The sequence below is a fragment of the Camelina sativa genome, chromosome 12 (genome assembly GCF_000633955.1).
Source record: "Camelina sativa cultivar DH55 chromosome 12, Cs, whole genome shotgun sequence".
In the NCBI taxonomy this organism is placed as follows: domain Eukaryota; kingdom Viridiplantae; phylum Streptophyta; class Magnoliopsida; order Brassicales; family Brassicaceae; genus Camelina; species Camelina sativa.
The window spans coordinates 21,480,667-21,496,255 of NC_025696.1; the positions used below are offsets into that span (position 1 = coordinate 21,480,667).

The 15,589-nt window shown below is 36.6% G+C and overlaps 4 protein-coding genes across 5 annotated transcripts in view; 1 reads left to right on the plus strand and 3 right to left on the minus strand.

The window, feature by feature from the left end:
• The window catches only part of LOC104733725, a 7,510-nt gene extending 3,965 nt beyond the window's left edge, over positions 1–3,545 (plus strand). Inside the window, exons 2-3 of the mRNA XM_010453282.1 lie at positions 161–302; positions 3,423–3,545. Of these exons, the coding sequence (XP_010451584.1) occupies positions 161–302; positions 3,423–3,545 (265 nt within the window). The remainder of the gene's footprint in view (positions 1–160; positions 303–3,422) is intronic.
• On the minus strand, positions 10,094–11,238 carry LOC109127979 (adenine DNA glycosylase-like; the record flags this gene model as incomplete). Its single annotated transcript, XM_019233628.1, has 3 exons — positions 10,094–10,376; positions 10,569–10,666; positions 10,788–11,238. Coding segments are annotated over 3 exons (645 nt in total), but the record flags the coding sequence as incomplete, so codon positions are not given.
• LOC104733726 (adenine DNA glycosylase-like) lies at positions 11,245–13,962 on the minus strand. Its single transcript, XM_019233629.1, has 5 exons — positions 13,492–13,962; positions 12,378–12,437; positions 12,166–12,285; positions 11,984–12,081; positions 11,245–11,899 (listed from the first exon to the last, which is right to left on the minus strand). The coding sequence occupies exons 1-5, from the start codon at positions 13,837–13,839 to the stop codon at positions 11,245–11,247; spliced, it is 1,281 nt and encodes a 426-aa protein (XP_019089174.1). The 5' UTR covers positions 13,840–13,962.
• LOC104732396 (homeobox-DDT domain protein RLT3-like) overlaps positions 14,122–15,589 on the minus strand; it is a 7,219-nt gene continuing 5,751 nt past the window's right edge. The window contains exons 16-19 of one of the 2 annotated variants that reach the window (XM_010451933.2): positions 15,074–15,542; positions 14,860–14,964; positions 14,527–14,755; positions 14,122–14,442 (exon numbers count right to left, since the gene is read on the minus strand). In XM_010451933.2, the coding sequence (XP_010450235.1) occupies positions 14,414–14,442; positions 14,527–14,755; positions 14,860–14,964; positions 15,074–15,542 (832 nt within the window). In that variant the 3' untranslated portion in view covers positions 14,122–14,413. The remainder of the gene's footprint in view (positions 14,443–14,526; positions 14,756–14,859; positions 14,965–15,073; positions 15,543–15,589) is intronic. The other variant, XM_019234252.1, reaches the window with a different exon arrangement.

Sequence of the window (15,589 nt, forward strand, 5' to 3'; positions counted from 1 at the left end):
AAAGCACTTTGGGAGGAGGCCAAAGCTTTTTCGAGAGGACACATGGCACCAACGCCACCTTTAGAGGATAGGATCTTTTCCTCATGCTGTCAGATAGACGGTTCATGGAAAGGCTCAGATCCTTTTCAGGGTCTGGGTTGGTGGTACTGTAATGATGAAGGTTCGACGCTGCTTCTGGGAGCAAGAAGTTTTCGTCGTGGCTCTACACCTCTCCATGCGGAGCTGCAAGCCCTGATTTGGGCGATGGAGGCTCTCTTGGAGGCTGGGGTGGACTGTCAAGCCTACGAGACGGATTGTGCAGAGTTAGTCGAGATGGTGCAGACTCCAGACGACTGGCCGGCCNCAAAATTGGATTTTAAAGTTGCAGAAAGTAGATTAATTCGTGGGATGAAGGCAAACAATTTATCGAATTATTAATGAGTGCACGGGAAGAGGAGATTTCGGAGATCGTGAGACTCAACAGTTAAGAAAAGAAGTTTGATGATAATTTTTTTGTTTTATATTTTTAGTTTTATTTTTTTAAAGAAAAGGTAAACAATTTTTTGTCGATAAAATATATGTAAACGTTTAGAAAAAGTAAAAGAGTAAGAATGGAGACTTAAAATACGTGTCAGACGGAGGATGTGAGAGTTTTTTTATAGGGAAATTCCTGAAAAAAACACCAACTAATTTTTATTTGGAAGAAAACTACACGAACTTTTAACGTTTCCAGAAATATACATCAATTCATTTTTTTTTGTCAAATAATACACTAAGTATAAATTGTTGGCAGATTCATACATACGATTTCAAAGCAAAAAAATTATTCCAATTTTACCCTTTAAATTTTTTAATCATATTTGTTTAAAATTCAAAAGAAATAATAAATATATAGAAAAAATGGTTTTTAAAAACTTTAAACTTAGAACTTATTTATATATATTTGTTTATCTTTTTTAAAAAAACTGATTTTCTTCCTCTTTCTTTATCTTTTTTTTTATAAATAATTTCTTTTCCTCCTTGTTTATATATTTTTTTAAAACTTGTTTTTCCTCCTTGTTCATAATTTTTTTTATAAAAAAAAAATTCCTCTTTGTTTACCTTTTTTAAAAAACTTTATTTCTTCCTCCTTGTTCATCTTCTTTTATAAACTATTTTTTTTCTTCCTCCTTCTTCATTTTTTTAGAAAAACTTTTTTTTCTTCCTCCTTGTTTATCTTTTTTTAAAAAAACTTTTTTTTTTCTTCTTCCTTGTTCATCTTTCTTTTAGGAAGAAAAAATGTTTGTTCTATCAATTTATTATTTCTTTTGAATTTTAAACAAATATAATTAAAAAAATTTAAAGGGTAAAATTGGAATAATATTTTTTGTTTGAAATCGTATATTTGAATCTGCCAACATTTCATATTTTAGATATTATTTGACACGAAAAAATTAATTGATGTATTTTTCTGGAAGCGTTAAAAGTTCGCGTAGTTTTCTTCCAAATAAAAATTAGTTGGTGTTTTTTTTGGGAATTTTCCATTTTTTTATAATATACTTATTACTTATAGAATAAAGATTTATTTTTGATAAAAACTCATAGTTTATGTTTCACTTTAATAATGTCAGATGTTTGACCGAACATATGAAATTTGAAACATATCAAAGTCGTGTCAAACTGTCAGTGATGTCATTCTAGACAAACTCATTGTTTATTATTATTATTACTTTTTGATAAAAACTCGTTTTTAATTTCACTTTAATCATGTTCAGATGTTTTGACCAACAAGTAAATATATATATTTATATAAGTAACCGGAAAAAAAGAATAAACCTATATATATATATACAATAATTAAAATGCATGAATTTGATATATGAATTTGATATTTGAGTTAGAAAACGAGCAAGAACGATATACTATATAGACATATAATGTTTAAAAACAAAAAAAAAATCTGATATTGCAAAAAGAATTTGATATTAGATTTGGATCTGCATCTATATACGAGGTTATATTTACAAGACAAATTTAAGATATTTGACTTGGAAATATTAAATGAGGTTAAGTGTATATTTATAAACTAATTAAAATATTTCGAATAAGTTGATTTGGATTTGGATTCAGCTTTAGCTTGAGTTATTATATATTTAAAATTTAAATATATTTATTTTGGAGCAGAAATCCTATGTCGTCATGTCTCGTGTCCGTAATAAATTTATGTCTTACAATTGTTTTTTTTTTTTTTAATAATTACCCATTTTCCAATTGTTCCTTTTATTCCTTGTTCGAGGTTCTTTGTTTTTTTCATTTGTTTATATATACATATGTATATATATATATATATTTAAATGGTGGAATAAGATTTTTGTTGTTAATTTTATAAATCATCTATATATATTAATAGAAAAACATTCTTGAAAAAATACTGATGTATCGTCATGAGAGAGCTTGAGGCACAATAAAACAAATATTGTAACCTCATTAGTTAATATTAATTAAATACATGCCACTATAGGTTTTAATTGAAATTCAGTGAATAAAATTAAAACTATTTGTAGCTATTTAATTTGAATCTATATAATATTGTACTTATTTTAAAAAACAACAAATAAATTTCTTTAAAAAAAAAGTAATAATTACTCTTGTTTTTTTAAAATAAAGTCTATACAAATTTAGATTACATAATTGTTGATTATTAATAGTAAAAAAACTTTAGTTAAATATTTTGTTTTATACAAACAAATCTTAGATTCCAAATAATAATTTTACTTATAATAATTTTATTTGAATAGATTTATTCCGCATATAGTGCGGATCGTTACCTAATCCGATGTTATTTGTGAAGGTAGTCAAGGAAGAATTATCGTCTACTAAAAATTTGAATTTAATTATTAGATATTAAAAAGAATTTTAGTATTAAATAATTACAACCAAAATTTGTACAGGTATCCACCACGACCAACGTGTGCCCCATTTGCTGGACTTGTACATTGCAACGGCTACTCCATTAATAGTTTTAATGGATTCTCTTATAACACTATGATACCCCGTAAACGAAGGTCTACCATGAGGTGGATACATGTACGTTTCCTAAAAAAATTTTGCTGGTAGTGAACATATGGATTGGTACAAGGATAGTTGTCCACATAACCCTGAGCGTTTACTCTTTTCATTCTGTTGGTCATACATGGATGAATGAAACACAAGTAACAACAGAAAAAGGTTAATATACTCATTAATTCGATGGGTATAATCCTCTTACAATTGTATCATTTCAAGTATAAGTTATATCTTTGTCAGGAAACTAACTGCCCCTGGAGATACTTCCCGTGGACATTTCGCTCCGCTCACTAAGCATGGTAGACCACTCGGAGGTAATATCATTGTGCTCATCCATAACTTGTTTTGTGTGCGTCAAAAATTCAAGACTGACCAGGTTTTTGCTAATTTGTCTATAGGTAGGGGAACCTTCAAACTGTAACTGTCATGTGGACATTACGGAGGATGGCCCTGGTGATAGGCGTGTGGACTTTGGATCTTCTATTTGTTACTTGTTCTGTGGGTTTGAGTTTCAAGACTGATCAGGCCTAACTAGAATTACAGTTAAAAGTAATTGCTTGTTTTGTGTGCGTCAAAGTTTCAAGACTGACCATGTTTTTGCCAATTTGTTTGTAGGTAGGTGAACCTTCAAGCGACTCTCATGTGGACAGCTCGGAAGATGATGAATAGACGCGGTGTTTTCTTCGTGCATTATCCTATAACATCAGAAAATCTTACAATACAATGACTTTTGAGATAATATGTACGATCGAAGTGCCTGTTCACATTTGATTGCCAAACCTTCGCATCTTCCTATATTATTTTTGTGAACTACACAATGTTGAACATGTGTCCTTTTGCATAGTCATCCCTCGTAGATTTCAAAATTTAATTTCTAATTTCTTTAATTTTGTATGAAAGTGTCAATTTAGTCCATTCCTCCTAATTTGAATGTCTATAAATCCCACATCTGAAAAATGAAGTTGATTATGAGTGACAAAGACGTTCGAAGTTTTCATTGCAAAGTTTCGAGTTTAAGACTAAACAGATGTCGAGAAACTAATGAGAAAAAGTCGGGATAAAGAAGAACCTCCCTATTTCGAGGAAATATTTATAGAATTAAGAGATTGTTTAAGAACTCAATTAACAAAGAATATCTCTCTTTATTAATACCAAAGAAAATAACTCCAAACTTTGGTCTCTCTCTCAAACACACAATCTCTCAAAACATCATAAGTTGTGTCACAACTCAACACATCCTTATATAAGACTTTGCTAATCCTAATCCTAATAGAAATCCTCACATACCTAGATAACTCCTAGACATTAGATCCTTATCTCTTTGTTATCACAAACACAATAAGATTAGGACTAGTTTCCATTTCAAGCTTTCTTCAAGCTTACTCCAACAATCTCCTCCTTAAGCTTGAAGCTCTGTTTCATCAAGTCTTGAACTCCCAAGAGATCTCTCATAACTCTGAATTTGTTCTTGTCCAATGCCTTGGTGAGTATGTCTGCTCTTTGCTCGGTTCCAGGGACATGCTCCACCTCAATTTGACCACTCTCAACCCTTTCTCTAATAAAATGATAACGCCTATGTATATGTTTGCTCCTCCCGTGGAAAACAGGATTTTTGGTGAGTGCAATTGCTGACTGGTTGTCAATCCGGATCATGACCTTCTCTTCTGCAGCTCCGGTGATCTCCACCATCAAGTCTTGTAACCACACAGCTTGTTTTGCTGCTTCAGTAGCAGCCATAAACTCTGCTTCACAGGATGATAAAGTCACTACATCCTGTTTATGCGAACACCATGTGATAGGACCTTCTTCGAGATAGAAAATGTGCCCCGAAGTGCTCCTACCATCATCTTCATCAACATTATGACTGCTATCTGTATAGCCTATTAACCGAGGCACCTTCATCCTCCCATACGATAATCCAAGTGTAACGGTTCCTCTAAGATATCTTAAGCATTGCTTCATAGCTGCTCCATGCGACACCCTAGGACTCTGCATATAACGACTCAGAATTCCAACACCATAAGACAGGTCCGGTCTGGTATATAACAAATAATGAAGACAACCAATGTTCTTCCTGTAAGTGGTTGCATTAATCTCCTTCTCCTTCTCTGCTTTCGACAGCTTCAGTTCTGGTTCCATCGGTATAAGAACTGAATTACACTTAGCCATTCATGTGTCTTCTAAAATTCTTTGAGCGTAACAAGCTTGGCTCAATGTGATACCACCTTGATGTTGATCCACTTGCATACCAAGATAAAAAGTCAGTCTTCCCAAGTCACTCATTTCAAATTTAGAAGACATCTCCTCCTTAAATTTGTTAATGACAACCAAGCTTGTTCCAGTTACGAACAAGTCATCAACATAAACTCCAATAATGAGAAGATCACGGCCGATGCTCTTCCGATAAACAGAGGGCTCCTTCGAACATTTAACAAACTGCAACTCCTGAAGAATGTGATTCAACTTGTTATTCCAGGCTCTAGGCGCCTGTCTCAATCCATACAAGGCCTTATTGAGCTTATACACTTTCCCTTCATGTCCTTTTTGTTCGAAACCTTCAGGTTGAGATACGTACACTGTCTCTTTGATCTCACCATGTAGAAAATCAGTTTTGACATCAAGATGGTGAATCTCCCATCCATGAGAAGCAGCAAGATCGATGAGTAGCCGTATGGTTTCTATCCTAGCAACCGGTGCAAAGACCTCTTCAAAATCAACTCCATATTTTTGGATATAACCTTTAGCTACTAGCCTAGCTTTGTATTTGTTGATACTACCATCAGAGTTTCTTTTCAACTTAAACACCCATTTTAGACCAATTGGTTTTGCTTCTATAGGTAAGTCAACAAGATCCCATGTCCTAAGCTTCTCGATCGAGCCTATTTCTTCTTCACATGCTCGTGTCCACTCCTTAGATTTTCGAGCTTCTTCAAAGTTTCTAGGCTCATTGTTAATACTAAGCAACAGGAATTCGCCTTCGTCTTCTGCAAGTAGAATATAATCCTCTAGGTATTTAGGCTTGATACTCACTCGAGTTGATCTCCGTAACTCCGGAGATAGTAGTTCTGCAGAGGAAATTCTTGTTTCGTTTGTAGTTTCGTGTTTTGTATCTGCAACTTCGATTATTTTCTCTGAAAGTTGATCTCCGTCATCCTTGCTGTGAGTCTCATCATCTATACTCTGTTCTTCACCAGTATGATCACCAAACTCTTGAAGACCATGATTCCCAAACACATCAAAGCTAATCTTAAAACTTCCATCACCGTTCTCTGTTTCTGCATTTTTTGACCAACTCTATCCTTTAGACTCATCAAACACCGCATCACGACTTACTATGATTTTTTTTGAAACAGGATCCAACAATCTGTAAGCCTTGGAACCTGGTTCTGTTCCTAAGTGAATGAGTTCCCTTGTTCTGTCATCTAACTTCCTTAGATTTGGTTTGTCAACCTTAGCATAACCGATACAGCCAAAAATCCTAATATGCTCAACAGTAGGTCTCTTCTCGCGAAAGATCATATGGTGTAACATCCTTCAGAGCTCTTGTTACTACTCTGTTTAGCAAATAGGTTGAATGTCTCAAAGCTTCTCCCCAAAGATAGTTAGGTATATTCATATGCTTCATGATACTTCTAGTCATTTCCAACAAGGTTATGTTGCGTCTCTCCACTACTCTGTTCTGTTGTGGTGTGTATGGTGCAGTCAAGTATCGCTTTATACAACCAGTATTGCAGAAAGCATTAAACTCATTAGATACAAACTCTCCTCCTCTATCTGTTCTGAAGGTTTGTATCTTCTCAGCAACTTCTTTTTCAATCATAGCTTTAAACTTCTGAAACATAAGAAACGCTTCTCCCTTTTCTTTTAGCAACATTTTCCACATGTAGCGAGAGTAATCGTTAATGATCACAAAAATATATCTATTTCCAGCAGGTGTACTCGGTGTAATTGGACCACATAGGTCTCCGTGTAGGAGTTCTTGTCTTTTTGTAGCTCTAAAACTGGTTGCTTGAGGAAATACACGCCTTGTTTGCTTGCCAAGCAAACACGATCTGCAAACTTCTTTTCCCAGAGCAAGTTTTGGAGCTCCAAGTACTAATCCTTTTCCCAGCATTGATGTTAAGGTGGCATAGTTATTATGTCCCAGCCTTGCATGCCACCTACTTGTCTCGTTTGTCTCTGAAAAATTCAAACAAGTGTTATCCTGCAATCCCATCTGAACCTTATACAGCCTGTTTCTCAATTTCTCTGTTCGAACAAGTAGATTCCCTTCTTCATCCTTCATGATTAGATAATTACCTCTTAGTCGTATGTCAAGACCTGCTTCAGTGGCCTGACCGAGGCTTATGATGTTGCTTTTCAAATCGGGAATATAGTAGACGTTAGTCATTACTCTCGATTTTCCATTCTGATCGATGAAAGCAATGGTTCCCTTTCCTTTGATGTCAACTCGTGAATCGTCTCCAAAGCGTACTTTACCAGTTATAGATGTGTAAAGCTTGCTAAAATACCTCTTATCCCCAGTCATATGGTTACTCGCACCATTGTCGAGATACCATATGTTGTTTCTAGTTGTGTTTGTCTCAAACTTGCTTGGTACAACTAATTTCTCATTTAAGTAAACCACTTCATGCATCAAGAGCTCGTCTGCATCCTCTGTATCCTTATTATTGTTTTCTTCTACTTCCTGCAACTTCAACAGTCGGTCTGGACATTGTGCTGCGAAGTGACCAGTTTGATCACAACGGAAACATGTAATCTGTGAGAGATTTCTGCCTCCGTAGTGACCTCGTCCTCTACCTCTGTAGAAGGATCTACCTCCACGACACCTTCCTCTGTAACTTCCAGGTTCACCATTGTAATCTCGGTACTGCTGATTTGATTGATTTGCTTGTGGCTCTGAGTTAGCGTACATCAATTTACTCTGATCATCTTGAGTATCTTCTTCTTCCTGTATACGCTCTTCGTAAGCCTTTAAGCGTCCAACGATATCTTCAAAGCTTATGGTATTCAAATCTAGAACTTGTTCTAGAGAGGCTACTATTTGAATAAATTTCCTTCGTGGAAGACTGTTAAGAAACTTCTTAACAATCTTCGATTCCTCTATATTAACTCCTAAGGCAGCTGACTTTGATGAGATTTTAGCTAGCTTTCCCGAATAATCATCAATAGTCTCTGACTCCTTCATCTTCAAACGTTCGAATTCAGCCATCAAGGTTTGAAGTCTAGCTTCTTGAACTCTCTCTGCTCCAACATGTCTAGAATGTATTGCTTCCCATACCTTCTTTGCTGTATCAAGTTCTCCAACTTGCAGTGTTAAGCTCTCCGGTATTGACTGGAATAGTAAGGCCATAGCTATATCGTTTTCAAGCGAATCAACATTATCAGTCTCTGGTTCAATGGCATCCCAAACCTTATGTAGTCGAAGGGCTATCTTCATCTTCATCGCCCATACAGTATAGTTGGTTGATGTTAACATAGGACAGACAATCGAGGGAGATCCTCCTCCTATTTCTTTAGGTCGTGGCCCAGCTATCGTGACTTCCGACATGATAAAAGAACTCTTGCTCTGATACCAAATATAGAATTAAGAGATTGTTTAAGAACTGAATTAACAAAGAATATCTCTCTTCATTAATACCAAAGAAAATAACTCAAAACTTTGGTCTCTCTTTTTCACACAATCTCTCAAAACCTCATAAGTTGTGTCACAACTCAACACATCCTTATATAAGACTTTACTAATCCTAATCCTAATAGGAATCATTACATACCTAGATAACTCCTAGACATTAGATCCTTATCTCTTTGTTATCACAAACACAGTAGGATTAGGACTAGTTTCCATTTCAAGCTTACTCCAACAATATTAAGACCAAACAGATGTCGAGAAACTGATGAGAAAGAGTCGGGATAAAGAAGAACATCCCTTTCGAGAAAATATTGAGGAGCTCTTTACCGAAAATGAGACCCAGGAAATCAGGATGTGAAGCTGAAAAGGAGAGAAGAGCTATTTGAATCCTTGTGTGCATTAACTGGGAAGTAAAGACTTCATCTTTTTGGTATTGCTCTGCATCGTCCAATCAATAGAGCTTTCTTTTTGTGTTACGTTAATTGTCATTGTCAAAGTTGGGATTAATCTCTACATTCGAATACTTTATGCCTTGGCTCGAGAGTAAAGGTTTAGTCTTTTTGGTTTTTCTCTTCATTTGCCTATCGTTAGTAGGGAAAGGAGAAATCTAGTAGTCTCTATTTATATAGTTAGTGCCACACCATTTGATTTTTTTTTTTTTTTTAGGGGCATGAGAATATATAATTAGATGAAGAAAGAGCTTTTGTTTCTTGTGTTATGTTGTTGTTTGCTTGTCATTGTTTCGGCTAATTGGCTCCTTTGTAAAGATTGTTATCTGTACTCTATCATTCTCTGTCTTCCAAATGCCACACCATTGAGATTTGTTTTTCTTCCGGGCGAGTTAGAAAAAGGTGATTGTTACTGCTAAAAAGTGTTTGGGTTACTGTCGGGCTGGCAGGTTTTCTTTTGGAGGTAAATATTCTTCTGCAATCCAGGGTTTGACAATAGTTGATTAAATTTGATAGCAATTTTTTCTTCTTGTCTTGATTCTCATGGTTTTTTTCTTTTCCAAAGGTATGTATGTCATTTTTCTTAGGTCCGATCCTTAAAGAGTTTTCGTTCAAGTACTTTTATTACATGACCAGTACCATGCGGTCCTCTTGACTGATTTTTGTTGTTTCCAGATTTATTGCCTAGTTTTCCCCCAAATTATGTTCAGATGAGGCTACCTGTTGTTTTGTATCCGAGGAATTTTTCTCCAGAGTCTATGAAAGAAACTTTTTAAAGGTGTGTGTGAACTGTAAAAGTTGGTTTGAACATCAAATTAAAATTTCGGCGGATGGCAGCGGCTGATGATGCTTCTTCTCCACGCGACCATATGAATCCAACGGCCGGAGTCGTTTATGGGTTGAAGTGGACCTTAACAATACAAATCCTATGAGTCTTGTAGACAAGCCCGTCACTGTAGATATATATATGAAGGCGGAGGGAGAGACACACCATTTACATAATCAACCCCTGGAGAGATCATCAAGTCACTTTACTAAGTAGAAAGAACCAATTGTTCAATTTTAAACCAAGATCAAATGTGTTTTTGGTTAAAACTAAGCAAGACCTTAGTATCCGAATGCTACAACAATAAATATAGAAGCTAAGCAATAAATAGAAAAGTGTAAGAAGAAGATCATGAGATTCTTCGTTTCCTCGATATGGCTGCTCTATATGATGAGCCAGGAGCAACAGATGAACCTTGCTTGTGAGCTTCAACCATTGAATACACCTGTACCTCCATCAACATATACACACTTTTAAACATGGAGTTCTCGAATCAAACAATCATGAATTACCCTGAGAACAACCTTATCAATTTTGGGAAGCTCAAATAACATTGTCTATTGCAAAAGTTGTTCCTTTTCAACAATCACATCCAGAGAAAGTCATTTTATATTGTTTGAAGACGAAAAGGTGATACCTTTCTAACAGCCGATGTCAGTCCCATGGTAGAAAGAGCATCACTGCCCACACACTTCCATGTCAGAGTGTCATTTGCCTGATCTTTGAACAGATCATCTGTACCACATTGTATGACACAGAGAAGAGAGTAATTTCTTGTCAATATTTCTGACTATAGTTATGTCCATGTCCATGTAAAAGAGAGACCGAGAAAGAAAGAAATAGTTAGCGGTCAAACCTGTCAGTTGTACAACTAATAGCTCCACATACACTTTTCGACGTATGTGTGTGAAAATGTGGACGAATTCTCCAAGTTCTTTTCTCGAAACTATAGTGCATGTTTTCTTGGGTTCTACTTGAAATGCGTCCTTAAGGTAGAGGTTGATGGCGTTCCTCCTTGTTGCCAAACCAGCTTCCTTATCCAATATAACAGATGGGAACTCCCAAAGACCAGCAAGCAGACCCTCTTCAGGTCTCTTTACAAGAACAAATCTACCTCCTGATTGGTTCCTCTCCAGGTTCAGTATTTCCAAAACACATACGGAACAAAAGTCGCACCGTGGCTTGGCCTTGACCACTTTTGTAGGATAATCTGTCACGGAAATGGTTCTGTTTTCCAGGGAAAGTGAATATGCACGGCATTGACTGGAAACAGGACAAGAAGAGCAACTTGGCTTTGAAACAGTACATAGAGNTCATCTGTACCACATTGTATGACACAGAGAAGAGAGTAATTTCTTGTCAATATTTCTGACTATAGTTATGTCCATGTCCATGTAAAAGAGAGACCGAGAAAGAAAGAAATAGTTAGCGGTCAAACCTGTCAGTTGTACAACTAATAGCTCCACATACACTTTTCGACGTATGTGTGTGAAAATGTGGACGAATTCTCCAAGTTCTTTTCTCGAAACTATAGTGCATGTTTTCTTGGGTTCTACTTGAAATGCGTCCTTAAGGTAGAGGTTGATGGCGTTCCTCCTTGTTGCCAAACCAGCTTCCTTATCCAATATAACAGATGGGAACTCCCAAAGACCAGCAAGCAGACCCTCTTCAGGTCTCTTTACAAGAACAAATCTACCTCCTGATTGGTTCCTCTCCAGGTTCAGTATTTCCAAAACACATACGGAACAAAAGTCGCACCGTGGCTTGGCCTTGACCACTTTTGTAGGATAATCTGTCACGGAAATGGTTCTGTTTTCCAGGGAAAGTGAATATGCACGGCATTGACTGGAAACAGGACAAGAAGAGCAACTTGGCTTTGAAACAGTACATAGAGTAGCACCAAGCTCCATCAGAGATTGGTTGAAATCTCCAGGACGTGAAGGATCCACTAGCTGGGCAGCTAGTTTCCTGACAAAGAGAAATTATTTATTTATCCTCTCTTTTATTATTGTCTCAACTAAGACATCCGAGAAAATGCAAAAGGTTTTTCACCAGAAATTCCTGTTTGTAAGCCGGTCTTTTGGATTAGCTGAGATGGCCTTTAGTCTGGCAAGTACTCTTATCACGTTTCCATCAACAACAGGTACCGCCTGGAACAGAATAAGTGCCAAAAGATGTAAAGATAGTTAATCAATGTCTTACATATATGACTGAAAAAAATAAAACTGACTAACCTCATTGAAAGCAATAGAGGCAATTGCTCCGGCTGTATACTCTCCTATTCCTTTAACTTTCATCAAGCTAGACACTTGATTAGGAAAACCATCCTTCCCCGCAACAACCATCTTCGCTCCCTAGGAGAATCAAGACAAGAAGAAAGCATTACAATGATATACAGCGAACGTATCAACTAGTGTCAAACCCCAGATTGCAGAAGTGTATTCACCTCTAAAAGAAAACGCCCCCGCCGATAATACCCCAAACCTGCCCACATTTCGTTTACCTCCTGCAGCGGGAAGAACTCAATTTTCTTAGCAGCAAAATCACAATTTTTCTCATTCCCCCTGAAGAAAAACAAATCCCAAATGGTGTGGCATTTGAAGCTAGAGGCTAATAGAGTACTCATTTCCCTATAGGGAATCAAATGGGGCATTTGTAGGGTATATTCTCAATTTCCCACATGGTTAGATTAAGAAAAAGGACACTCTTTACAAAAGGAGGCAATTTGTCGGGAAAAAAAAGACAAGCAAGTACAACATAACACAAGAAAAGAAAGCTCTGCATATAATTTGTTCTCATGCTCCTGAAAACACAAATTCAAAATGGTGTGGCGTTAACTTATATACAGACCTCCCATTTGAGACTAATAGATTTCTCTCTTCCACACTAATGATAGGAAAATGAACAGCAAAAGAAAACAACAAAAAGGACAAAGCCTTTACTTACTAGTTAATGCACATAACTATCCAAATGTAGAGTTTCTTCTCAGATTCCCACATAGTAAGACTGAAAAAACACACACTCACACATTCTTTACAAAATAGCTAATTTGCTAAAACAATGTCAATGACAAACAACATAACCCAAGAAAAGAAAGATCTTTCTTCATCTAATAAACGATAGGATCATGCAAAGCACACAACAACCTATACTAAGGAGCCCAAAAAGATGAAGCTTTACTTCCAAACTGATGCGAATAAGGATTCATATAGTGTAAAGTTTAATCCCAGTTTCCCACATAGACTATAAAAAAACACATAACACCCAATACTAAGGAGCCCATCTGCCAAGTGCCAAAACAATGACAAGAAACATGAGAAAATTAAGCTCATTCTTCATCTACTGGTGAAAGAAAAATGCAGGGCAATACCAAAAAAAAAGATGAAGTCTTTAGTTCCCAGTAATGCACAAGGATTCAAATAGGACACTTGTAGGGTTTTTATAGCCAAATTCACAATGAAACACAGAGAAACTCTTTACTAATTAGCCAATTTGCCAAAACCCAAGAAAAGAGAACTCTTTCTTCATCTAATCGATTCTCCCAAGAAAAGAAGACTCACCTCAAGGGAAGCTTGAGCAAGGTCATAAATGGTTGGCCACTTATGCATCCAACGTTTGTAATACTCCAAAACAGTCTGAACCCTAGTTTGCTGCAGCATAATCTCCGATACCCAAACCTCATAAGCTCTTCTCTCCTTTTCACTTTCATTATTTCTCTTCCTCCATGGAAGATCTCTCTGATTCGCATCGTACCAGTCAAGTAAAGACATTCTGATTTTTTGAGTTTCTTTGTCGCTAAAGAGATCCTCTATATCTCCTCCAATCGGTTCTTCTTCTTCTTCTTCTTCTGCTTCTTTCTCTCGGCGCTTTCTCTTGAGTTTCTCGCCAGGAGCAGAAGATTGCGACATCGTTTTGGTCCTAAAGCTCGAAGCTTTGCAGTGAAAACTTGGAATGGTCTCTGGATTTTGTCTCTTTGAAGCGACCGTTGATCTTTCAAATGTAGGGTTTCGAGCCACGCGAAGAAGACAAGCCATTCAATAAGGATGTGGACTAAATTGACACTTCCGTTATATAATTAGCGAAGTTAGCAAATTTCGATACTTTGGGGGGACGAACTATGCAAAAAAAACACAACTTTGGGGATTGTAATATGTAAATTGTATTTTAAAAGGACTGATTTGACATAAGGATGGAACTGAAAGAAGAAAGATCATTTCTAGATCTTCGAACATAACATAAAACAGTCGTTCCTTGCCCATACACAAAACAAAAACAAAAGAAGATTTTGGCAATCAAACTCAAAACTGAATGTGATCCCTGCTACTATCTATTATCTAAATTGTCTATACATATTTTTATCTCAAGTCACTTGGATTGTAGAATTTTCCAATGTTATTGGATAATGCAGGGAACAAAACGCTGCTTCTCTATACAATCTTCTTCCTCTATTCTATCGCGCCTTCCATGATGTCCAGATCAGAGCTACAACTCCCTCCTAGAGGCTCGCCTACCTGGAATATTAGAGTAATTCACACAAGTGAGAAACATTATCAAAGTTCAAGAGTCAGACTACCACCAGAACATGAGAATCATACTTGTATTTCTGGTTCTGCACAACAGTTGATTCCTTTCTGGTTGAGCTTTTTCCACATAGGGAGCAATCAAGGTATCCAGTTTTACCAGCCATAGAGCCATCGCAGAAGTTGTTTGCGGCATCGAAGGGAAGCAACTTATAGTTTCTCCCAATAAAGCATTAGAATGCCCTTGATCACTAGAGTGCCACAGCCAATCTTCATTGATTGCCCCAACAAAGTCACCAATTACCTTCAGCAATTGCACATAATTAAATAAGATCCAATTAGAGGACAGTCAATTTGAACAAGAATATGGTGCCACACAGAAAAGAAGCTTATCTAATAGAATGAAACCTGCGTAATTTCAGACACGGTTGAGCTTCGCCGAAGTCTTTTGGCCCATAACCTATGAGCTGACTTTCTCCATGCACCAATCAAGGCATCTTCAGGCATAGCAGACTGCAAAATGTTTCAGCACACAAAATATGACGGAGGCACTTCTTAAAAAATAAATATTTGAGCATTTAGACCCAAAAAAAAAAAGTAAAGCTAAAAACTACTGACATACCTCAATGGCGTACACTGCAGCCTTTAGCGATTGCAACTGGGAAGATAGAACTTTATGATCCGGAAATGTATCACACTCTTCTTTCTTGCTACATGTGGCCGCATGAATCGCGTATCTCTCTTCTACATCTATATCAACCTCAAACGTGGCATGGCAAATCTTACAGTGCTTCTCATCTCTCCAATACAAATCATGGCAACTCTTACACCTAATAAGTGAATCAAGGTAGGATCTTCGGCGGTGTTTAACAGCACTGAGATTAAAATTAAAATTAGCCCATATCCATTCATCAAACTCTTGAAGAAGGCTCCACAATAGGCTTTTCTCCCGCTTACTTCCGATCTCAAACACTATAGCTGCATGTTGCGAGGAGAACTGATCATTTGCAATCTCACTCAGACATAGGTTGTTGTCTATATCAGAGACTGGTGAAGAACTATCCTCTCTGACTATGTCTGTGAAATGGGATCTCTCCGACTGGGTCACCTGTCCACTCAGCATGGCTTGACAAAGAAA